The sequence below is a fragment of the Ruditapes philippinarum genome, unplaced genomic scaffold, assembly GCF_026571515.1.
Source record: "Ruditapes philippinarum isolate M1 unplaced genomic scaffold, ASM2657151v2 ctg651_1_1_1_1, whole genome shotgun sequence".
Taxonomy (NCBI): Eukaryota; Metazoa; Mollusca; class Bivalvia; order Venerida; family Veneridae; genus Ruditapes; species Ruditapes philippinarum.
The window spans coordinates 282,285-309,176 of NW_026864800.1; the positions used below are offsets into that span (position 1 = coordinate 282,285).

A 26,892-nucleotide genomic window follows, 5' to 3' on the forward strand; every position below is an offset into this window, starting at 1 on the left:
ATACGCTTTCAATCAACAAAGACAAGTAAAATAAATGGAATAGAACTTTGTTTCTTTGAAGAAACGTTTCGTATGAGTAAGGCCCTATATTAATACTTCTAAAACAGGTTTTATGATATTGGACATTTAAATTAGGAATTTAAAAAAATTACGACAATGCAGACGAAAACATGGCTCCATCACAAAGTCAAGTCGTTACTTTAGCTGCCGGGTCTGCGTTGGTAGTCGGTGTTATTTTCACAATATTTTTGGTGAAACGTAAAAATAGAAACGAAGAAAATTCAGGTGACCGCATTTTTTTATTCCAAGTCATGTGCTTTGATCCACAGGGGGCCCACACAGTGTTTGGATGGTATATACTGCTTGATAGTGACCTTAAAATGAGATTTTAGTCATAGCCTTATAATATGTATATAAATATAGACAAGGGGCATTACTCGCTAAATAGAGAATTTTCGATCACCCTCAAATTCATGCGAGATTTTCCACTAATTAAATAAAAAAATTCCAAAAACTATACTGCGTTGCATAGCTTATATAATCCACAATTGATAAACACTAACTCTTTTCTGATTCCCTTAGCCCATTTAAAGAAATTTATTCAAAACCGTTCACTTCTGTCACAAAATTGCTTAGTCGTACGAGATGTCGCAACACCAAATTCCACGGGTAAACTATCAATTTTAAAAGGGGTAGGTACAAATAAACGCATGCAAACAATAACACACCATAGTTTCTATTACCTACCTGCGCAAATAGTCGTGAAGCGCTCTATATTCGTCTGTTTCGAACGAAATCTTCAAATCAGTGCAGAAATCTGCTTCGGCGAATACATGTTGGAAATTCTGGTCATGGTGTATGGAAACCTTTCATTGGTTGTCGTTATCAACAAAGTTCCTACCAAACCAATGAAAGGTCTCGATACACCGGCTGGTCACGTGACCGGGGTTTCCCCAAGATGTCTACGTCGAAGCAGATTTCTGCTCTGATTTGAAGATTTCGTTCGAAACAGACGAATATAGAGCGCTTCACGACTATTTGCGCAGGTAGGTAATAGAAACTATGTTGTGTTATTGTTTGCATGCGTTTATTTGTACCTACCCCAGGGATCATTCTAGGGGGCGATTTCCGCGATTTCTCGCAAAAATATCACCAAAATCTCAGAGAAATTTGTGAAATGAGAGAAAATCTCGCACGGCAATTTGAGCCGGAAAATGTCTAAACACAATCTAAGGAATGCTAAAATTACACAAAAATATGATGAAAAATTCACGATCAAGAATTTAATTTCAAATTGTTAATTAATGAAATCGGTGTAAAAAACTCCAAAAAGTAGTCCAACACTTTGAATTATTTAGCCTAAAATAATTGCCGATCGGAGACCGCAAATTCACCGTACAGAAATACTGTATGATGGCTAACCTTTATCTATCTGTAAGTCGAGAATTTACACAAAACACTTTTAATTGATTTTAATAAAAAATTTTAGACACAGACTAACATATAAAAATGGACATGTCAAAAAAAAATCTACCGGTAAAATTTGTCTTCTAAATGTCACATCAACCACGGTAAATTTTGCCGTAAAGGACAAATTTAAAAATTTTGTTTTACGATTCCTGATGAAATAGCCGATAATAAATGTTCTTTTATTGAACAAAAATATTTAATTTTATATAATTGCAATCAGCAACAGCTAGAATTGTGAATGTTTCAGCGGAAGACGGACAAATATTCATTTGTCACATATTTTCGCGATGTCGTGATTAAAAAAAATACTAAAAGGAAGCCGAGTGTTATTTAAAGGTGTTTTATAACACTAAAAAAGATGTTTATGAATAAAAATTACTTTAGTTATTGTTTATATTTGTGGATATGGAGATATTTGTCATTATGTGTTCAGGTATATTTTTTAATGGAGGGAGGTGTGTGAAGAGAATCATAAAGAAAACAAAATGAAAGGTTATAAAAATATTCTTCAAATCTCAACAATCACTTCTGTACAGTACAGTGTTGTCCATTAGGAACATTGACTGCAAATAATAGTTGTAGTAGATATCCATGTATAATTCTTTTATATTTCAGAATAAAGGTGTTATATTTATTTTTCACAATTAGAATTTTATTATGTTTAAAAAAATCACAAAAGAAAAGGCATAGGATGTGTTAAAAAAGTGAAAACAAAAATCACTGTAATAAACAGAGCTACATCTTCTTATATCCTCATTAGATAAACAATGTTTATATGTACAGTGATTTTTAAAAAGTTAGAAATTTCCATATTTTTAACCTCGCCCATCATGAAAATTATTTTTAATCTCTCAAGAAAATCTAATTTCTCTCATCGAAATTTCTCAAATGAGAGAAAATCTCTCACTAAAAATCCTGACCAGGATGATCCCTGCTACCCCTTTTAAAATTGATAGTTTACCCGTGGAATTTGGTGTTGCGACATCTCGTACGACTAAGCAATTTTGTGACAGAAGTGAACGGTTTTGAATAAATTTCTTTAAATGGGCTAAGGGAATCAGAAAAGAGTTAGTGTTTATCAATTGTGGATTATATAAGCTATGCAACGCAGTATAGTTTTTGGAATTTTTTTATTTAATTAGTTGAAAATCTCGCATGAATTTGAGGGTGATCGAAAATTCTCTATTTAGCGAGTAATGCCCCTTGTCTATATTTATATACATATTATAAGGTTATGACTAAAATCTCATTTTAAGGTCACTATCAAGCAGTATATACCATCCAAACACTGTGTGGGCCCCCTGTGCTTTGATCCTTTGAGAGGCTCACAATAAACATTGTAGTCCAAATAATTAATGCATAGTATTAGTACGATGATGTATTGTAATTGTACTATCAGGTTTTGATATTGCAGTGTTCAATCTAAAACAAATTCCCAGGGGGCCCTTCGGGCCTATAAACTTTTCAAAAGGGGGTCATTTGAGAAAAAAGGGGGCCCCACACTTAAAAGAACATCAAATTCAAATAAGGTATTGTATCTTTTAAGTTAGTTGTTCATGTACCATATATAGACCAAAAACGGTTGCAAAATTCCAAAATAATCAACTCACTAAAAAAATGGCATTATTTTGACCTTTTTTGAGAGTTCTGTTAGAGTTGATACAGGCTCAATTTTAAGAACTGATTGGTAAAGAAACGATGACATAATGAATGATTAATGTTCAAAGGAACATATGACTCTTATTTTAATGTTACCAGGAATATTTGATAATAATGTTCAGTTTTTTAATCAGCGCCCGATATATAAAAGAAAATCATATTTCCCAATTAGCTTTGTTGATGAAGACTATAAACTTACAATAGTCGCTAAAAACATTTACCCTTCTCAATATATCCAAGCGAAAAACAAAGTGTCAACAGGTGCTAAGACAATGTATATTGACATAACGGTACCTTTGATCTTTTGTCAGGGCAGCAGTTCTTACGTTACGCTTAAGATGTCTGTATTGATTAATGATATGCACAATGTTTAAGCGCCGACCAGCCAAAGACCAATCAAAGCAGTGTTCCCACTTCTATTTTTCATTGGGAGTATTTTTACCCCTTACCTTTGAAAACTGGGGGTAAAATAAAAATTCAGGGGGTACTTAAATTTGTACAATACAATATTTATATGAAATTTAAGGATAATTCCAAAATCATACATCAGACAATTATGCTGTTTTCTTCAAGATTCACTTCATCACTGCCCCCCCCCCCCCTTAGGTAAAATTAATTGTGACCAACACATACTGGCATATATCTCAATCTCAATTAATATAAACATTATTGAAGTTATCTAAGTTCATAAACAGCATATAAATTGTGACTACACACCTTTGAACAAAACAAAGCTTCCCTTTTGTTGATGTTTTTAATTAACAAAATCGGCATCGCGAAAATATGTGACAAATGAAAATTCGTCAGTTTTCTGCAGAAACATTTACAATTCCAGTTGTTGCTGATTACAATTATATTAGAATTAATATTTTTTTAATATTTTAAGACTGTTTTTCATTGGCTATTCTTACAGGCATCGTAAAACAAAAATTTCAAATTTGTAATTTACGGCAATAATTCCCAGTTGGGGGTCTGTAAACTTCATTGTGAATTCGGAGATTTTCTCACATTTCATCAATTTCAATGCACTTTAAGTGAATTTTGTTTGAAAAATTGCTCAAAAGAATAATTTTTGAATTATACATGATTAAGATTCCGACTTTCTGTGCGTATTTTTACCCTCTTGCCTAAATTTCTGTACGTGAATTTTGTTATTTGTGCGTAAAATACGCACATATGTGCGTAAATGGGAACACTGTCAAAGTTTATTTACTCAATCGTCAGACACTCCCTAGCCAATCGTGTTTGATTAGCTCCATCTTTAAGACTTTTTTAATTGGATGAAGGCATGTTCGTAATTATTTATGCACACTTCTCTATAATTAACTCGCACTTTTCACAAATATAATAGTTTTTTTTTCCTCCGGAAAGTTATGACATAATAAATTATTTGTTTTGACGGTGAAAAAACTATAACTACACGCACGTATTGGATTATCTGTGACTATTTGTTTATAAAAACTGTGACTCAAAAGTAAGTAATAGTGACAGTACGAAGAACAAGTCTACATAGTATTTACAGATCCCGACCGAGAGAGTGTAACGATCAAGGTTATAAAAGGGTTACCAAGTGCGGTAACTATCTTACCAACATGCTCTTGTTTTTCTATACAAACTTCAGTTTTGAATTCAGTATTTATTTATATTATTCACAAGAAACTTTTTTTATGTACTTAATCAGGTTTAAGAAAGCATTCTAATGTCATTTAGGGCATTTTCTATGAGTGCGCCCATCGGGCCCACAGTTGAATTTGTTTTGCGCCGGCGGTCTTTTCAGGGGGTCAATGGCGAAATGGCGCGCTCTAGATTGAACACTGTATTGTGCTATTTTGTGTATGGGCAATATCTCTCCTCTAGGTACAACATAGGTAACTTTTCTGTGGTGAAATTTTTGCCTGGCACAGGTGTTTGGCAAGTGGCCTTGACTTAAACTATACTCCCATTCCCTTATCCGTTTTAACATTCCATAGTTTTATTTATGAAAATATACAAAAGATAACAATTGTTATAGAAAAAAAATGTATTGTCAATATATAGACTAGTCCAACTAAATTAATTGTACTACGGGATGAGAAATTGTGCAATATCTCCCCTCTCCGGCTCTAGTAGAACAAGAACTTAGATATTTCATTGTTGTGAACTTTTTTGCACAAAAAAAAGAATATATTTTAATTTATAATCTTACATTAAAAAAATACAGGGAAATAAATGAAGGGAGATCATTTAATGTGTACATGTGAAATCGCATAGTTACAATAAAAGGGGTTTAAGCTTATCTGTTTTAAAATTGATTCCATAGTTTTATTTATGGAAATATACCTAAGATAATGATTGTTATAGAAAAAATTGTATTATCAATATATAGACTAATCCAACTAAATTAATTATACTACGCAATGATATATTGTGCTATTTTGTGTATGGGCGATGTCTAACCTCTCAGGCTCTCGTAGAAGTGAGATTTCTGACCCAGAACAAACATATCTCGGAATCTAGCTTTGGCATGTCTATATATATTTTGACTTTATACAGACATTACTGCTAATGTTTTGCGACAAATACACCAGTGAGTACTGTGACTATTATGGACATGGTACAGCATTATTAAGAACACATTTGGATCAAATACTGAGCGACTCTTTGTAAAATATTATGTTTTATTTTATATTCAAAATTATAAAAGGATGAAAATATTATTTAATGGGAGGAGATGTACAACTAATTTGTTGTTGCCAGAGCATCATGGGTTCTTTTTAGTATCAGTTATCGTTATTTAGAAAAAGCTAGCTCTACTCTGGATATGTACATCACACATACATTTCTTCTTGTTAAAAACTCAGGCATTTTGTTCATTTGTGAATAATAGGAATAATTAATAGGTGATATTAGTATTATACATTTTTGTCAATGATTATTGTCAAGATCATTATTATAATGAAAATAGGGGTATTTATAAGAGCACACACATGAGGCTTGTCTAAATTCTAATAGCAAGGGATTAGTTTTGAGTGACAATGAGAAAGACTCGATTTCTAAGGAATTTGACAGTCTGTTATTTTTTAACAAAACGCAGCTAAAACTGCTCAACATGTGCATAATACTGCACAAGGGGTATCATCATTGGGAAAATGTTGGCATAAGTCAGAGGCAGGTTTGTAATGTATTTCCAAGAGAAATGAGATCTACATGTTATTAGCTGATTGCTTTGTAAGTTCATTGTACTCATTTGTTACTTTTTAAGGTCAATTTGGATTACAAGCCTTGCCTTCTGTCTGCATCACACTCAAGGCTCTTTAACATGTCTTCAGCACAATATTATGTATGCGATGTATAGTCACACAACAAGATCCAAATTTCAATGTTTTCCAGTGCAGCCAGATTATCTGTAATTGAATCTCTTATAAATTTGTAGTGTTTGATTCTTAACAGAAATCCAAGGATCAAAGAGAGATAATCTGTAACTCATGTCTTGCTTGATGGCAGTCTGATGTCCAAAAAGGAGGTCAAGAAATTTGTCTTTCCTTGTAGTGAAGTCAGCAAGCTATCTTTAGATCATAAGATGGTGTAAGCAATTATGTCTAGCAAAGACCGGTTTGTGTGGCTGGACTATTTTTGTCCTGTTATTCTCATGTTTATTTTTCCTAACCTGTAATTATGAAGTTAAATTTAATTTTTTTCATTACAGCAAGGCCAAAAATAAAGAAAGTACAGGAAAAAGTCTATAATGGGGAAGAGACAATTCCAATTGAAACATCAGGGCTACAAGGAGAAGGAGATAGTTTTCTGCTGGATTCAAACAGTGGTCCCCCTCTACCTGATAAAGAGGGGCTTACAATTTCGACTTCATGGGCAATACTAAATGATGACGAGTCTCATATTAGTAGTCCCCATCTGTCACCTGTCGACAGCGAGACTAGTTTATCCATTATCAATGGCACAGACAACGAAAGTGCACTTGATAATAACTGGGATGATTCAGCTTCAAACACAGTGCTCGAAGCTGGCGACCAAAGTACTATTTTAGTTGAAAATGGTAGGTCTGCAATATTAGACATTTGGTATATGATATCAGTGCTCTTAATAGGCCCTAGTAACTGGGAAAATTGCTAGCTTCTGTAAAATTTACTTACAGCAATTTTTTCTAAACTATCATAAATTACAGTGCTGTGATATCACTTGGAGATGGTTTACTGCTGGCAAAACTTAACTGCGTAGTGCTTACTGCAAAAATTTTCTTTGGCTATCTTAAATTTTATGTAGAGTACTGCAGTTTTATGTTATGAGATTTTTTTCTGACAATGATATAGAAAGATGGGCTTATATGATGTGGACTAAAATTTAATTGTATCACATCTGCACTAAAAATATTTCAGTTACACATGACTGAACTGTGAAGGTTAAGGTCTGGCCGAGTGGTTAACGCTTCGGACTAGTAATCTTATGATCAATTGCCGCATGGGTTCAAACCCTGACAGGGGCAAGTCGTTGTTTCCTTGAGCAAGAAACTTTACACTCATTGCTCAGTACTGGTTGGTTCCAGGAACGGATTCGAAAGTGTGTTTATAAGCTAATAGCTTCCTACACAATCGAACTAAAATAAATTATAAACCAAGGTTAAGGTCATTTTTGATATCAATAGTAAATACTGATTAAATTTCTCTTCTTTATAAAATGATTGAATATGTTTTTCAAAATCAGTCTAGACTTTTCTGTACATGTACATTGTATATCAATATCTTTTTAATTGAATTGATTCCTAAATATATGTACATGTACTTTCATTATAGTACCATTATCTGGACGTCTGTCATCAGTAGAGCGTGAAACAGTTGCTATGGAGACGATAGACATACAGTACGAGGAACTTCTCAAAGAGCATAAAGAGTCCGAATCTCAAACATTTTCATCTGATGAAATTAAAGAGGCGCTGATGGCATCGCAGAACCCTTCACAGGGCCTCACAGTTCGCAATGCAGAGGTGCTGGCAGGGTTACTTACCTTTGAAGATATTCATTTGAAACATACTGCTGTACAGGGTATAGCCAATTGTGCTACATTCAGCAAAAATCAGGTAAGGAATTAGCAAATTAATAGCTAATGTTAAACTAATTAGATTATATGTCTCACTTGTCAGATGTCTATCAGAGTTGTCATTTAAAGTACAAAATGATAGCATTTGGGCCACCTAAAAACTTTAAAAAAACACTGGTTGTTGTATGTGATAAAACCAAAAATGACCACCTCAGTTTCAGATTAAACCATCTTAAAAAATTTAATGACAAACCTGGGTTATTGTCTGACATTTGTGGCTGTTGCCAGGTCGTTGCCAAATGACTTTTATCATGCAAGTGTGTTAAAATATTATCCAAAAATTAAGTGTTATAGGGTACCCAAAAAGTTCATGGCAAATGTTACATCCATAAATTTTTATACCAAAAAGAAATACCTAGAAAATGTCTCTGCATATTGTTTACATGCAGGAAGTGTTTATATAATATCACATTGTAATATCTCATTTACTAGTCAGTGAATGACTTTTATTTCTTATTAGCCTAATGCAGGATCAATATTGTTAATTTTTAATGGCTTGAGACAAGGTAAGTGGGACAAAGAATGAGGTCAGAAGAACAATGCAGTGTCTGTGTAAAAGGTGCATTGATTTTCTACAATTGTTTCATATTATGATTATGCTGAAATGTGCATTGTGCAAGAAAGATAATTAGAATTTAATTGCAATTTACAAAAAAAGAAGAAGAAAAAAGCTTGCTTTTTGTGTTTGAGGAGAAATGAAATGCTTTGTACAAGAAAGGTAACTCCAAATAGCTTACTTGTACATGTATAAGCTGCTTTATACAAGAAAGGTAACTCCAAACAACTTTCTTGTTTAAACTACATTGTACAAGAAAGGTAACTTTAAAAGGCTAACTTGTATAAACTGCATTGTACAAGAAAAGTAACTCCATATTGCTAACTTGTTTAAACTGCATTGTACAAGAAAGGTAACTCTAAAAGGCTAACTTGTATAAACTGCATTGTACAAGAAAGGTAACTTCAGACAGCTTACTTGTACATGTATAAGCTGCTCTATACAAGAAAGGTAACTCCAAACAGCTAACTTGTATAGACTGCATTGTACAAGAAAGGTAACTCTTTATGACTTGTATAAACTGCACTGAACAAGAAAGATAATTCAACTCTGAAAAGCTTACTTGTATAACTGCACTTTGCAAGAAAGATAACTCCAAAAGACTAACTTATATTAACTGCTTTGTACAAGAATGATAACTCCAAAAGGCTAACTTTTATACACTGCATTACATAAGAAAGATATACAAATTGCATTGTATGAAAAAGATAACTTTAAATGAATTGTTTAAACTGCATTGAGCAAGAAAGATAACTCCAAAAGACTAACTTGTACAAACATATTTGTGCAAGAATGATGACTTCAAAAGGCTTTCTTGTATTAATTGCTCTGTACATTAATGATAACTCAAATGGCTAAACTTTTATACACTTCATTATAGAAGAAAGATAACTCTGGAAAGCTTACTTGTATTATCTGCATTGTACAAGAAAGATAACTCCAAATGATTTGTTTTCCTATAGCATATCAAATTTTAGAGTTTTAACAAAAACTGTCTCTGTTGCCAAATTTACACGATTTTTTTCAAAGCTGAATGAGCAAAAATATTTCAAAAATATATTTTCTAATTATATTTTTATATGATCTTTGAAAATCTGTCTGTTTTAAGTGTCCCTGTTGATCTATGTAACAAATTCAAATTTTTATGTTTTTAGATTCTGGAACTCGGTGGAGTTCCTTTAAGGAAAACATTAATAAACAAATGGTTCGTAAAATATATGAAACTGCTATTTCTAGTTTGCAAAAAATGAGCAGTCCAGCTTTTCAATTTAGGTACCTTTGTAGTGATAATTTTCAAGATAACTAACATTGTTACAGCCAAATGTAGCTTTATGCCTTTATATAAGATAATTATCATAATTAAGATGTCTTAATTCAAAATAGTTCCTACAAACACTTCACAAGAGTTCTCAGCATTTTTTTTGCTTCAGGTAATTTAGATACCGCTGTAAGATTATGACCAAATGTATTGATTGTTTTCTATTTATTTCTGCAGTACATGATCCATGAATAATTCAATCAACAATACTTCCCTCAGTTTTACCTTTACACAGAATATAGTAGACCAAATTTCTCGTAGTTGATTTGTCCAAAAATAACTAATTTCTGATATATTAAAATATTTAGATTTTTGAATTCTGGAAAAATATATATATTTATGATAAAGGGATATCTTATTTAAATTTAAAATAGTTCCTGTGATTTTATGGTATCTCATGGCATTTAAAGCTGGAAAATACAAACTTGTATATTGTGATGGAATTGGTAATGGGAGTTTGAATGAATTTGGACTAAATGGGTAAGAATTCATGTTGAAAAGTTTAAGAATTATATAAATGTTTTCATTTTATGCTATTTGAAGGAGTGGTGCATTAGCATCACTATGCAATGTAGTGTAATAATTATAAATAGAAGTGTAATATAAATAATTGTAATTGAAATGCTCCTATTTAATCTTCATAATGGACATGTCCTTCTTTGACGTCAGAGTAGTCTATTGTCAGTTTTAGGGCTTTTTCAAAATTATAATTGGAAAGTGGTGCCATATGATCATGGTCAGCACTGTTGGCTACTTAGTCACTACATATTTTAAAATTTTTCTCTAAAAATGATAAATGGTTTTGTCCAGACTGAAAAAATCCATTTCAGATATTATTGAGTGTGGCAGTAGTTAATACTGTAGCATAAACTAATTAATGTCATTGAATGAAAAAGAAAAGAGAATGTTCATGTAAATATTTGAAAATAGAGTGATTTTTTATGCCCCCGAAGGGAGGCATAATATAATCGCACAGTCTGTCTGTCCGTCTGTCTGTCCACACTCACGGGACAGTAATTATGTGGCTAGAGGGACAATAGGTAACTGTTCTTTCTCTTTGATGTCATTCATTCCGTAATGCTTTTATATGGCTATTTTCTTTTGTGTGGCTAAAAAGAACAATAGAGAGAACAATAGAGTAGCCACATAATTACTGTCCTGTGAGAACCTCCGTCTGTCCAACTTCATTTGTGTCGGAACTGTAACTTTGTCATACATTAAGGGATTTTGAAATAACTTGGCACAAATGTCTACCACATCAAGACGATGTGTCACGTTCGTACCTAAAAGGTCAAGGTCTCACTATCATTTTGAAGTTTCTCATGATCACAATTTATAGGTACACACAATCGTGTCCGGGCTGTAACTTTTTCATGCATGGATTTTAAAATAACTTGGCATAGATGTCTACAACATCAAGACGTTGTGATGTGTCCAATAATCACGTCCCTACCTCAAAGGTCAAGGTCACACTACCATTTTGAAGTTCACTTTATCACAATTAGAGTTTATAGGTACACACATTCACCTCCGAGCTGTAACTTTGTCATGCATCGAAGGATTTTAAAATAACTAGGCATAAATGTCTATCACATCAAGACGACAAAGACTCATGTCCCTACCTTCAAGGTCAAGGTCATGATTATAGTTTGAAGGTACTCATTCTCTTGAGAAGAGTTTGAAGATTCACATTCATGTCCAGACTGTAACTTTGTTATGCATTGAGGTATTTTGAAATAATTTGGCACAAATGTCAATCTCATACGAACATTTTGTCGCATCTAGGAACCACGTCCCTTCTTCAAAGGTCAAGGTCACACATATATTTTGAAGGTTCATGCTATCACAATTAGAGATTACAGGTACAATAATACAAAGAACAATATTCAGCAATTAGTTACTTTCATTGTCTTTTCTTTTCATAATACCTGCATGCCTAAGAAACCTTTTCGGGGGCATTTGTCACTTGGGTGACAGCTCTTGTTGCTTTCTGTTTTTGTCTTTCATAATACTGCCAATTATCAGTTTCGGGGATGTCACTATGACATTTGAAGTAATTTAAGAGCCTTGTCAGAATGCATGAATGTGCGGGCTGGCCTGGCTCTTTACTGGTGCCAAAGTCAATGTAACTTCAGTTCAAGCACTGGGTAAGGGTTTAGAAATGGCAAGTTGATTTATATAATAAAAATCATAAAGAAAGAAATTTAACATTTTACTACTCACAGCTCAAAACTGAAAAATGTTGCTAAATTCTTCATGTATGTGTCTGCATATTTATATCTCCAATTAATAAAAGTATCACTAGTCGTCCAATGTCTTGTATGGAAGATAGTTAATGTAAAAATGATATGTGCAAGTGTTTTAATTAATCTGGTATCTGAATGTTTACCTGGTCGTGGGTGCTTTAATTTATGCTAATTTAATGGCTTGGTATTCTGATAATAAAAATTGAAATCGAGGATTATTATTTTTGTTGTAGCAACTAAAAATACTTGGAATTTCTAAAAAGTTGTAAGTTTTTTTTTTCTTACATTTTACCATTGACCTTTTTTTTGTTAGCTCACCTGTCACAAAGTGACAGGGTGAGCTTTTGTGATCGCTTTTCGTCCGGCGTCCATCCGTCGTCCGTCCGTCCGTAAACTTTTACTTTAAATGACATCTCCTCATAAACCACTAAGCCAATTTCATCCAAACTTCACAGGAATGTTCCTTTGGTGGTCACCTTTAAAAATTGTTCAAAGAATTTAATTCCATGCAGAACTCTGGTTGCCATGGCAACCGAAAGAAAAAACTTTAAATATCTTCTTTTAAAAAACCATAAGAGCTAGAGCTTAGATATTTGGCATGAAACATCTTCTAGTGAGTGTCTACCAAGTTTGTTCAAATAAAAGCCCTGGGGTCAAAATTGGCCCCGCCCCGGGGGGTCATTGATTTTCCCTATATGCATAAAGTAAAAAAATAAAAAATCTTCTTTTAAAGAACCCAAAGAGCTAGAGCTAAGATATTTAGCATGAAACATGTTCTAATGGGTGTCTACCAAGTTTGTTCAAATAAAAGCCCTGGGGTCAAAATTGGCCCCGCCCGGGGGGGGGGTCATTGATTTTCCTATATGCATATAGTAAAAACTTAAAAAATCTTCTTTTAAAGAACTCAAAGAGCTATGGCTAAGATATTGAGCATCAAACATGTTCTAATAGGTGTCTACCAAGTTTGTTCAAATAAAAGCCCTGGGGTCAAAATTGGCCCCGCCCCAGGGGTCATTGATTTTCCCTATGAGCATATAGTAAAAACTTAAAAAATCTTCTTTAAAAGAACCAAAAGAGTTAGAGCTAAGATATTTAGCATGAAACATGTTCTAATAAGTGTCTACCAAGTTTGTCCAAATAAAAGCCCTGGGGTCAAAATTGGCCCCGCCCTTGGGGGTCATTGATTTTCCCTATATGCATATAGTAAAAACTTAAAAAATCTTCTTTTAACGAACTCAAAGAGCTATGGCTAAGATATTTAGCATGAAACATGTTCTAATAGGTGTCTACCAAGTTTGTTCAAGTAAAAGACCAGGGGTCAAAATTGGCCCCGCCCTGGGGGGTCATTGATTTTCTTTATATGTGTATAGCAAAAACTTAAAATCTTTGGAAAACCCAAATAGCTAGAGTTTAGATATTAAGCATGAAACATTTTCTAGTAAGTGTCTACAAAGTTTGTTCAAATAAAAGCCCTGGGGTCAAAACTGGCCCGGCCCCAGGGGTGTCATTGTTTTTAACTATATGTGTATAGTATAAACTTAAAAAAAATCTTCTTTTAAAAAGCCCAATGAGCTAGAGCTTAGATGTTTAGCATGAAACATCTTATTATGGGTGTCTACCAAGTATGTGCAAATAAAAGCCCTTGGGTTAAATTGGCCCTGCAACGTTTGGGGGGGGGGGGGGTTGGTGGGGCCTATATACAGGTGAGCGACCTCAGGGCCATCATGGCCCTCTTGTTTGGTAAAATGATTATTAAAATATCTTTATCTAATTATTTATTATTCTATTCATGTTTTTAGTTTAGGAGAAGCAGTTATTAGAGTTTTGGATGGCAAATTTTTTCCTGTTTTATTTTACATTTTTTTTAACCTTATATTATTCATATTTTCATTTAGGTAAAAACTAGCTATTAGCAGTTTCATTGTGTTATTTTAAGGTACCTAATATGAATACATATTTTATTGAGGTGAGGTCATTTCTCAGTATGTACAGGTCTTGTTTTACTAAATTTTGATATTACTTTTTCGTCAAAACTTTTTGAATTTAAATAAAGCTTTTGATTTTTGCTGAAAATTTTCTGATCTTATTTTCTGTTGTTGTTTTTATTATTTTCACTGTTATGAATATACGTTCACTTAGAAACATGCAGGTATTTAAAGGCACAATATGAATCTTTACTTCTTTCGAAAGGGAAAACGTGAATATTATAGTTTTAGAGAATGGTAGTTTACCTAATTGTTAGCAGAAGAAAGTAACGATAAATGTGAAATAATTTGTCATAAAAGTAGCAAAATGTAAACAAAGTAGTATTTTAACTTCTATACAAATTACTTATTCTCTAATCTATAAATGTCTTTGTTGCCAAAAAGCGACAGATGAAAAAGATGGTTCAGGTTATTGGCTAATGAGTAAAGTTATGGATACTATAAAAGTTCAACAAAATTAAATTTTGAGAAATAAAAAATAAAATCATTTTGTAAAGCATAATGGGCCTTTAACAAGTTTCTTTACATTAGAATAATTGCATTAGATCTACTATGGTTGAATAAAGATTGTACAAACCATTGTGAGCAATGCATCAGGTAGGGTATAGACAGCTGTCGGCTGGTCAATAAACAATCTAATTAGTACATGCTTGCTGACAGCAGACGTTACACTGGAAGCAGACGTAACTTCACTTAATTTCTCATAGAAGATCTATATATGGAAATATCTTTTGTCTTTGAAGGTCTAGATTAACTTGAATCCATATATGTATAAGGATATGTAGTGTAGAAAAGGTAGGATGTATTTAGTTTATCTTTAGTATTCGTGGGAATTGAATAATGAATTGTTGGTAAAGTCATAAATTCAATATGTTGCTCTGTAAGAGATTTTTTTAATATTATATATTTTAATTTAATATTTTTTTATTTCAAAGATATTCTAGAAATAAAGAAAGTTATTTTAAAGGTTTGGAAAAGTTAGCTTCTGACATGTTTTGATAATTTAGATGAATTAGAATGTACAATGATGTTATGTACTAGAATTTACCTGATAACTTTAAAACAGTTGATATTTTTTTTTCTCAGAGGTTGAAGGTACATTGTAAAGTGATTTTATTATACTTTTGTGCTCCAGTTTGGTATTTTTACCAAATGACAGTCATTATACCCCCAAAAACGAAGTTTGGGGGGGTATATAGGAGTCACCCGGTGTTCGGTCTGTCGGTCGGTCGGTCCAGATGTCCGTTGCATTTTCCTTGTCTGGAGCATAACTTGAAGACTAATGGTTGGAATTCAATATAACTACATACAATGGTCAAGCACATTGAGAGGAAGTGCAGTGCACAAGAACCATAACTCTATCTTGACTAATTACAGAGTTATTGCCCTTTGTTACTTTTCCTTGTCCGGGGCATAACTAGAAAACTACTGGTTAGAATTCAAAACAACTTCATACAATTGTCAAACACAATAAGGGGAAGTGCAGTGCACAAGAACCATAACTCTATCTAAAGTAATTACAGAGTTATTGCCCTTTGTTACTTTTCCATTGATTTTTTTGTCCGGACCATAACTTGAAGACTAATGGTTGGAATTCAATATAACTACATACAATGGTCAAGCACATTGAGAGGAAGTGCAGTGCATAAGAACCATAACTCTATCTTGACTAATTACAGAGTTATTGCCCTTTGTTACTTTTCCTTGTCCAGGGCATAACTTGAAAACTACTGTTTGGAATTCAATACAACTTCATACAGTTGTCAAGGACATTAAAAGGAAGTGCAGTGCACAAGAGCCATAACTCCATTTTGACAAAATACAGAGTTACTGCCCTTTGATACTTTTCCTTGTCAGGAGCATAACTTAAAACATACTGGTTGGAATTCAAAACAACTTCATACAATGGTCAAGCACAATAAGAGGAAGTGCAGTGCACAAGAACTATAACTCTATCTTCAGTATTTATAGAGTTATTGCCCTTTGAACCTTTTCTTTGTCTTTCTGGACTTATTACAAAGTAATTCAATTAAACTTCATCAATGGCCAACCACATTGAAAGGAAATGCAATATATAAGAACCACAACTATCTTTAATTGCCCACAACCATAACTCTATATTTCAATTCTTTTTCAAGGTATTCTGTTACTAGTAACATCCTCATTTCCGAAGCAGTCTTGTGGGGGTATTAATCACATTAAGTGATAGTTCTAGTTTTGAATGTTTTTACGAACTCCAGAGGTCTCAATTTGATTTGACCTTTATCACACTGTAAGAATGTTTGTAATACTGTTATTGTTACATATATCTTGCAGTAAACTTATGTCTATAATTATTTTAAAGATCAAGGTCATTGTAAAAAAGTCATAATAAGTAGCCTGCTGGCAACAAAGGTCAAGATCATTGTTATTAAAGTTTTAATTAGTAGCATGCTGGAATTAAAGGTCAAGGTCATTGTAAAAAAGTCTTAATTAGTAGCCAGCTGGAATTAAAGGTCAAGGTCATTGTAAAAAAAGTCTTAATTAGTAGCCTGCAGGCATCAAAGGTCAAGGTCATTGTAAAAAGTCTGAATTAGTAGTCTGCTGGCATAAAAGTTCAAGGTCATTGTAAAAAGTCTGAATTAGTGGCCTGTTGGCATTGAAGGTCAAGGTCATTGTTTCTTTCCATGCATCCAGTGAAGACAAAGATAAGTCAGTACATCCATCTGTCTGATGATGGCCTGCAGTGTATGCTATTCAGTCAATTCATATTTTGAAATTTTCCCTATAAATAATGTACGTTATTGTCCAGATTAAAAGATGGTCAAATCCATTTAAGATATTTAGTGTGGTATTGGTTAGTAAAAAGGTTGATACTTAGAAAATTTAAAGGTTACCAGATCATGCATTAACAGTGCTATATGTATCAGTAGTTTATCATTGACCTTGACATTTGACCCTATAATATATTTCATCATATATATATATATATATATATATATATTGTCTATTTAACATAATTATAAAAGAAATAATCCTAACAAAGTTTGATCAAGTGTCTTTATTTTACGTACATGCGAGTGCAAAAATTTGCAAATATTTTTTGTAAGCATAAACTTTTCTTAACATTAATATATTCAAAACAATGACCTTGTAAAGTTGAAATTAAACCACACCCAGTAATGTTTGCAAAAATAAAATCTTGTCAAATTGTGTTGGCAAAACTTACATGTAAATCTTGTCAGATTGTTTTATAAATGTGTTATTTATTAAAGAAATCAAAGAATTAAATGTACCTAGTGACCTATTGACCAGCAACAAGTAAAGTTTTTGATTTAATAAGAAGAAGCCAAAAACATTATCCTATCATAATACAAAATACTGTAAAAGTTCGTAATATCAGAAACAACAGTTTTATTGTAACTGTTGTTTTTATCTTCAATTGTAAAATGTTGTTGTTGTTTTTTGGGATGGTTTAAATGTTGCTTTTGATAAAATAAGATTGAAACTAATGTGAAAATGTTAATCAGGTAGCGTTGATTTTTGTGATGAATCAATCGTTAACAGCCAATATTCTGTCCAGATTTGATTTCATCTCATTGAAATATCAAATATAATAATATTTTAGCTTTAATAGTTTAAAGGGCATCACATTGTGGAAAAGGGATATTACTAGTGTTTATAAAAATGGAAAATTTGTTTATACATTCCTTACATGGATATATTTTTATATTAAGCAAAATGGTATCTTATCTTTCCACTTTCAGCACAAATTTAAATAAATTGTATCTTAAATTTAACACGCCTTAGGAGCTTTGAATTTAAATTGCGTTGAAAAAATTGAAATGAATATTTTGAAAGATTTATTCAATGTAATTTTACTGTATTGACTTTGCTCAGAGTCTTATTGGTCAAAGTTACTGAAAAGTTTGAACACCTAGCTTCACTTGCTTCACTTCACATAAGAAAAGATCCATGTTTTTTCTGAGGACAGGATAGTCCTGTGGTATTGTAATCTTGACTATTCTAAGCTAAGTAACTAATTTCACTAAGGGATTAAAGAGTGCATGGGTGACCATGGGTTAAAGCTATAGCAATAGTGCATATTGGTGACATTTGTGAATATTTAAAAAGACAATCTTATTTGGAAGTTGATAAATGTTTGCCTTTTCCTTTCACTTGTTTTAAGTGGCGGCACTGATGTAATAAACTGTAATTGACCTGTAACAGGTGATGATATACTTGGCAGGCACGCTTTGTCTTGAGATATTTGGAATAAAAAGAAAAGAAAACAAAAAACAATGTCTGTGGTTAACGCTTCAGGCAAGTAATATAAGGATTGCTAGTTGCATGGGTTTGATCCTGTTAGTGGCAAGTCGTTGTTTTGTTGAGCAAGAATTTTTACACTCATTGCTTAATACTGGTTGGTTCCAAGAACAGATTGGAGAGTGTTTCAATTACCTTATAACTTCCAACACAATCAGACTAAAACAAATTCATAAAAACTAAGCTAAAAAAAATTAAAATAATTCTGTATTGTTTCTTTTCCAGGATGTGTTACGTGACCAGGGTTGTTTACCGCGTATTTCCAAACTTCTCGAGCTTCAGCGCATGGCAATGTGGTTGAGACATTCCGGTGCCTCGACTTCCGTGTCCGTCACTATAAATGCCGTCACCAATCTGGCGACAAATGAGAAAAATAACAAAGAAATGGAGGTATCTAACTAGTATTTACTTCGTATAAGCATTGATAATTTAATCTGTTATTATTTTGGACTTATTTTAAAAGAAATGAAATGAGGTCCTATAGTAATCGTAGAATGAAAAGTGACGTAATTTAATAAAACTAGAAATGAACTTAGGATTATGAATACAAAATAGCATGAATTTTAGGTTGGACATAAAAATTTAAATATGATTAAAGAAAACATGTCTTTTTTAATCAATAAAAGGACATGGGCCTTGTACTCAGTGGCCAAGTTGTTTAGGCTTCATATTTAAACTTGTGTTTCCTTTGAAACTAGATTTAAACCACTCTAACCACAATGAGTTTTTTAATGCAAGGTTAAAGGTTCTAAATAAGTAAGACAGTATGCTAGTTTAAATCCCTTCTACATGCCATTGCACTGAGAGTTTGAAATAACCCCTTTTAAGTTTGTGTCAAAACCAAACTTGGTATTAAATCATATTTAGGAGCAGATGGAAAATTAAAACCTGGCTCATTTTCCGCACTATTCTCCACATTGGCCTTGCGATTTGGGGCCAAGATTGACTGTTAGGTAGTCTGGTGCATAACATTGAAGAGAAAATTATGAAGTGCTGTATAATTATAGCTCTTTCTTTCATTCATTTGTTGTGTATATGTTTGTTGTTGTTATATTCCAACATCTGTTCATTACAGTGATTGTGTAACATTTCAGTGATTTAAGCAGTTCTTTTCTTATTTATCTTTATTATAATGTGCAAATTCATTGTTACCGTAAACTATGTAATAAATGCCCTTCCCCTTAATAAACAAAGGCTGATACAAAACTATTTATTTGAGTTTATAATAATTGTAATTGGCTAGAAAAGAGCCTGGTCATTTTCTAGAAAATATAGAATGAACTTAGATAACTTGTGGTACAGTGAAACCTTATTTTAGCAAACAAAAATTTGATTTAGTATAATAATGTCAATTTCAGATTTATGATTGACCTAAAATTTTGATGCAGGTCCTAAGTTGTTTTTTTAACATGATGGCAATGTGATTCTTCATTGAAAGCACAACAAAGGCACCATAACACTCATGTTTTTGAAATCTTTTCTAACTTCTCTAGCAGAAAAAAAATTGTTACTGTTTAAAAAGACTCAAAGAAAATATTCTAAAATGTCTTGAAGAAGAAAACAAATTGTTACTGTCTAAAATGACTTTATGACAATTATACTAAATTGTATAAAGCTGTATATCTGATGCAAAAATTATTGTTTTAATTTTATAAATGTATACTTCCAAAATGCTTGTATGAAATAAATATGGTAATTTATTGCCTTAAAAGCGAATAGCACTTGCACAAAATTATTGCAAAATGGATGAAATCCAACTTAAAATAGCAAAATGATATTTTGTTTCGGAACTTTTGAAGCGGATTAGTCTGTATTAAATAAGCAAACTTTTTTTTCCAAATATAGAAGGAAATCTTGGTTTTGTGAGAATTTCCTGTGACTTGTTTACTTTTTCAGTCTTGTGTGCCAACTCTAGTTGATATTTCTCTGGACAAAGATACTGGTGAAGCTGTTTGTCTCTCATCACTGCAGGCTCTTACAAATTTGTCCTTGACCTCTGACCACCACGGCCATTACACACGTCTCGTGCAGCGTTTGTACGAGTTCTTAAAGACGGAGAATAAGGTTATACAGATACAAGCTTTAAAGATTCTTGTCAACCTGTCGTGTAACCCAGAAGTTGTACCACATCTATTAGCTGCTAAGGTAATATATATTTTAAAATATTTCAAGATAATAATATTTTTTTCCGCCTCTAAATTTGACCAGCTATTACATTATTATAGCAATATAGATCTAGACTAATTGTCACCTTTGTGCAATAACTGGTTAACTCCTATTAAAATTAGGAGTTAAAGTTGATGTAGAGTCAATATTTCATGTGGAAATAAGTAACAACAGTGACAAGCTCCACTTTTATAAATATCGCTTGTATGGATATATTGGCTATATTTAACAGTTTGTCTTTAACTACATACCTGCCAGAATATCATAACGTAACGTAAGCAGCTCTGCATTACTAGAATAATCATATCGCTTGTATAAATATTTCTTATAATACTGCACATTTGTAACATTGCTTTTCATTGGATAATTGTGATGTTTATATAGTTTTATATACATCATAACATGGCTGCTGTTAGTTTATTAGGAAATCTCACTTTTTGCCATATTATAAGTCAGTTATAAATATTTCTGAAGGGTTATATGATAATTTTTGCAATATAAGGCCATATAACATGTCAAAAATATTCATGACTAATAATATAGTACATGTGTAATAATGATTGGCTTAATAGGTAATATTGTTTTGTTGGAAAATTCTGACTTTCACATGTCTTGTTTTTGGCAGTTTAGTTGATACACCCAGTAATTCAACTTCAACATGTTTTATATATGTTGAGCAATACATGCATCAATTAACTGGAGATGGTTGAAATAATATTCAAAAACATATATGTTATTTTGCAAGTCCACTGAATATCATTTTAAGGATTACGGACCCTAATGAAAATGCATTCAAGACAAAATCTTATCAAATAATGATGTCACAGGGGAAAACAACCTCTTTGATGACAAAAATATACTAGAAATATGTATCTGCCAAGAATATGTATATGCTGAGAGAATGCAAAATGGTTTTGGGTTATCATGATTCTATCTGACATTAGCCGATGTTGAACGATTCATTAGGGTCGGTAATCCTTAAACACAGGTTACAACATACAGGTATTGTTAAGATTAAAATTTTGGAAAGTATTGTTCTCCTCATATGCCTTTTATCTTAAATGCAACATAATAGGTTTATATTTTTGATATATCAATTGTTGGCTGATTAATTTCTAAGTTCACTGTGTTTTTGTTGAATGTTTCAGGCTCCCGAAGGACTGCTCGCTTTCCTACAGCCATCACAGACTGATGATGCGATAATTCTCCGCTTTGTAACTTTACTTGCTAATATATTAAAAGTTGTCAAGGACAAGAATATCACGTCTTCCTCTCTACCACCGGATGATAAGGCGGCATCGCCGGAAACTATGTATTGTGCGTTACTCGGGATTAGCACTGTTGGAAATGTGAAAAATAAAGTGTTCTTATTGTGTAAACATTCGAACGAGGATGTAAAATTGCAAGCAGTTAGAGTTTATAATTATTTGAAATAGACTTGGACCGGAACTTATAGAAAATAATGTGTTTAACTACGGCATTTGAAAGACATCACTAATTTAGACTGCCTTTTTAGCTCACCTGTCACAAAGTGACAGGGTGAGCTTTTGTGATCGCTTTTCGTCCGGCGTCCGTCCGTCCGTCCGTAAACTTTTACTTTAAATGACATCTCCTCATAAACCACTAAGCCAATTTCATCCAAACTTCACAGGAATGTTCCTTTGGTGGTCACCTTTAAAAATTGTTCAAAGAATTTAATTCCATGCATGCCATGGCAACCGAAAGAAAAAACTTTAAATATCTTCTTTTAAAAAACCCTAAGAGCTAGAGCTTAGATATTTGGCATGAAACATCTTCTAGTGAGTGTCTACCAAAGTTGTTCAAATAAAATCCCTGGGGTCAAAATTGGCCCCGCCCCAGGGGGTCATTGATTTTCCCTATATGCATATAGTAAAAACTTAAAAAATCTTCTTTTAAAGAACCCAAAGAGCTAGAGCTAAGATATTCAGCATGAAACATCTTCTAATGAGTGTCTACCAAGTTTGTTCAAATAAAAGCCCTGGGGTCAAAATTGGCCCCGCCCCAGGGGGTCATTGATTTTCCCTATATGCATATAGTAAAAACTTAAAAAATCTTCTTTTAAAGAACTCAAAGAGCTAGAGCTAAGATATTTAGCATGAAACATCCTCTAATGGGTGTCTACCAAGTTTGTTCAAATAAAAGCCCTGGGGTCAAAATTGGCCCCGCCCCGGGGGGTCATTGATTTTCCTTATATGTGTATAGCAAAAACTTAAATAATCTTCTTTGAAAAAAACCAAATAGCTAGAGTTTAGATATTAAGCATGAAACATCTTCTAGTGAGTGTCTACAAAGTTTGTTCAAATTATAGCCCTGGGGTCAAAATTGGCCCCGCCCCGGGGGTCATTGATTTTGCCTATATGCATATAGTAAAAACTTGAAAAATCTTCTTTGAAAAAACCCAAATAGCTAGAGTTTAGATATTAAGCATGAAACATCTTCTAGTAAGTGTCTACAAAGTTTGTTCAAATAAAAGCCCTGGGGTCAAACATGGCCCTGCCCCAGGGGTGTCATTGTTTTTAACTATATGTGTGTGGTAAAAACTTAAAAAATCTTCTTTTAAAAAACCCAATGAGCTAGAGCTTAGATGTTTAGCATGAAATATCTTCTTATGGATGTCTACCAAGTTTGTTCAAATAAAAGCCCTTGGGGGAAAATTGGCCCTGCCGGGGGGGGGGGGGCGGGTAGGTATGAGATCATTGTTTTTCATTACATGTGTGTAGTAAAAACTTAACATTGTGAAACATCTTCAAATGAGTGTCTTCCAAGTTTGTTCAAATAAAAGCCCTGGGGTTTAAACTGGCCCCGCTCCGGGGGGCCTATATACAGGTGAGCGACCTCAGGGCCATCATGGCCCTCTTGTTCTAGTACTAGCCAAAATTGTGTTGAAAGTGTGATCACCATGATTAAGGTAGTCTTACTGTAATGCTTTCCCGCAAAAATTTCTAACATCGGCCATTGTCATAATATAAATTGGTCTTTTTTGGAATGTATTTTTCACAATTTTTGGTATTCAATAAATCTTATCCATTTATAACCTGAATTTAGTATATATTGATAAGGAATGGGTGATTGTAAATAATCTAATACCCAAGAATTTGAAAAATAACGTTTCAGAAATAATCGATTTGCCAGGATATTGGCCGATGTTAGAATTTTTTGGCGAGAAAGTATTACCGCAATACCTGCTGTTCAATAGATTGGGAGATATTAAGCCAAGCTGTTGTATGGTGTTTACGTATGGTAGATTCCTAGATATATACATATAGTTACATATTTTGCCATAAAGAATTTTGTGTACTTGGAAAGTTGACATTTATGAATATAATGGAATCTGTGTATAGATTTTTTGTGAAGATTTTGAAAAAACTGATATAATCTTTTTATATTTTTATAACTTGATTGTTATGTACTGAATCTGTTCCTTTTTTAACTGAGATTGTTTGTTTGTTATGGTAAGTGATAGAAAAGAAGTTGTTATTATATTGTTGAAAAAGGTGAGTACAATATACTTAAGGTATTTCTTGTTGATTTATTTACAGTTTAAATTTTAACTTTAACTAAGTATGTGCTATTTAAGTTGGAACCCTTTTGAATCATTTTATGAAAAGTATTGGTTTTGCTTAAAATTTTCTTTCTTTTTCTTGTTTTTAAAGGGCTGAAATTATGCTGTGAAAGTTTGATGACAATACCTTTAGTTTACTTATAGTATATTTTAATGAGATATTTCCTTAGTTTCAGTGGAATATAGTTTATATCCCACTAATTCTGTAAAATGAACTGCCCTATTTTGAATTTAAAATATTTCTTGTATCGGCCCTTCTTTGTAATTTGAAACTGCCAGTTGTAAATTAATTGGATCTCTGGGCCTTGCCCTTCTTTGATTTTAAAACTGCCAATTGTAAATTTAAGGGATCACTTTGACTGGTACTTATTTGAATTTAAAATTGCCCTTTGTGAATTAAAGGGATCTCTTGGACTGGCACTTCTTTCACTTTAAAATTCCCCATTGTGAATTATATTGATCTTTTTGTCTGGCTGTTCTTTGTAATTGTAAATTTTAGAGATCTCCGGGATTTGCCCTTCTTTACATTTAAAACTGCCCATTAGGAATTTAAGGGATCTTTGGGCTTTGCCCTTCTTTGAATTTAAAATTGCCGATTGTGAATTTAATGGATCTCTGAGCCTTTGCCCTTTAAAGAATTTGAAATTGCCCATTATGAATTTAAAGGATCTACTGTGAATTTAAAGGATTTCTTGCTGAAAGAAATTGCAATTTTAACATATTATTGGATGACAGTACATGAAACTTGTAAGGCAATTTAAATGGGAATTTGTTTGTATGCAATAAAGACTTCATGGTGATGATGAACACCATATTGTGTTCTGCTTTTTGATTGGCTGATTGTTAAAGATACCCAATAGAATGTGTCAATTGATTGATGTATTGGTACTTGTAGCTTGAATAGAAAAAATCAAAACAGCATCTTTTTATCCAGTGCTCAAATAAATGCAATTCCTTTATGTTTTCTATATATTGTGTTTTGCCCATGATTTGACCTTTTAACCTTTTGACCATTGGCTTTACTCTGAATTAATTGTGTATATATATTTCTTTCATTATTTTTTCAACCTTTATCTTTTCAACTGCCACTGTGAGTATCTCTGGTTCAAATATTTTCATGTATGTATTGATTACTTGTTGTTTTTTTTTCACCTTAAGTTTCCATGTTTTATGTTTATATCTTGCCAGTAGATGAAATTATCTGATTATGATTTTATGTTTTTCTTATTTTCTACATGCTCTTCCCATAAATCAGTTGTTTCATTGTTTGTCAGGAATATACATGTATTTACCTTTTACAATATGGATAGTTTTGATATGTAATGTCTTTTTTGATTAAGTGTTGCTTGATACCAGAATCTCATTTGTCAGAATAACTAGGACACAAGTCATCTGAAATTTGAGATAAGATTTGAAAAGTCACAACACAAATTTGGCCCTGTCCTTATTACACTTGGTCAGAATATGCTGACCTTTGTAATCTATGTTTGGGTAAAACTAGAATATGGATAATATAGCATCTTGTTAAAGTTTCCAATAAGTTACTTATTGTCAAGTTACACAAACTTTTTTTTGCTTGTAATGCTTTTTAGCAATTAGTACATTCATAGTGATTTTGTATGAAAGTCAAATAACTACTTTAATAATTTCACATTCATCATTTCTTCCTAAAGGTGATTACCATCTCACAAGCTTCAAAACCATTATTTAAATATTATAAAATACATTTTTGCATTTCCAAAGGGAAAAAAAAAATTCATTTCTGAGGCCTGATGCGCCTTTTATAAAATCGCAGTCAACACCAGTTTCCTTATAAAGAAAACAATTAATTTAATGATGAATAACAAATAGTTACATACAATGTATTATGTTAGAAATGATACTTTTTAGCTCACCTGAGCATGCTCAGGGTGAGCTTTTAGGATCAATGATTGTCCGTCGTCCGTCCGTCGTCTGTTCACATTTAGTTGTTAACACTCTAGCGGTCACATTTTTGCCTCAATCATCATCAAACTTGGTCAGGATGCTTATCTAGTTGATAGCTCGGATGAGTTCGAACATGGGTCATCTCGGATGAGAAACTAGGTCATAAGAGCTAAAAATAGAAAAACCTTGTTAACACTCTAGAGGTCACATTTATTACTCAATTATCATCAAACTTGGTCAGGATATTTGTCTAGGTCATTGCTCGGATGAGTTCGAACATGGGTTATCTCGGATGAAAAACTAGGTCATCGGAGCTAAAATAGAAAAACCTTCTTAACATTCTATCGGTCACAGTTTTGCCTCAATCATCATCAAACGTTGTCAGGATTCTTGTCTAGATGAAAGCTCGGACGAGTTCGAACATGGGTCATCTCCGATGAAAAACTAGGTCACAGGAGCTAAAAATAGAAAAACCTTGTTAACACTCAAGTGGTCACATTTTGCCTCAATCATCATCAAACTTTAACAGGATGCTTCTCTAGGTTATAGCTCGGATAAGTTCGAACATGGGTCATCTCCGATGAAAA

General features: G+C 32.7%; 1 protein-coding gene across 1 annotated transcript; it reads left to right on the forward strand.

Annotated features, from left to right (window-relative positions):
- The first annotated feature begins 127 nt into the window (after positions 1 to 127).
- LOC132726852 (G-protein coupled receptor-associated sorting protein 2-like) lies at positions 128 to 22,305 on the forward strand. The gene is made up of 6 exons (XM_060712243.1): positions 128 to 285; positions 6,815 to 7,162; positions 7,917 to 8,200; positions 18,856 to 19,020; positions 20,527 to 20,775; positions 21,945 to 22,305. Exons 1-6 carry the CDS (start codon positions 171 to 173, stop codon positions 22,230 to 22,232), a joined length of 1,449 nt encoding a protein of 482 aa, XP_060568226.1. The 5' UTR covers positions 128 to 170; the 3' UTR covers positions 22,233 to 22,305.
- Positions 22,306 to 26,892: the final 4,587 nt, after the last annotated feature.

What these genes read in the sequence shown, in the direction of transcription:
- LOC132726852 (XM_060712243.1), top strand. Translation starts at nt 171, where the DNA reads ATGGCTCCATCACAAAGTCAAGTCGTTACTTTAGCTGCCGGGTCTGCG. An exon ending in TACTATTTTAGTTGAAAATG is followed by an intron (nt 7,163 to 7,916) that starts GTAGGTCTGCAA and finishes CTTTCATTATAG; the next exon opens with TACCATTATCTGGACGTCTG. An exon ending in AAAATAACAAAGAAATGGAG is followed by an intron (nt 19,021 to 20,526) that starts GTATCTAACTAG and finishes TTACTTTTTCAG; the next exon opens with TCTTGTGTGCCAACTCTAGT.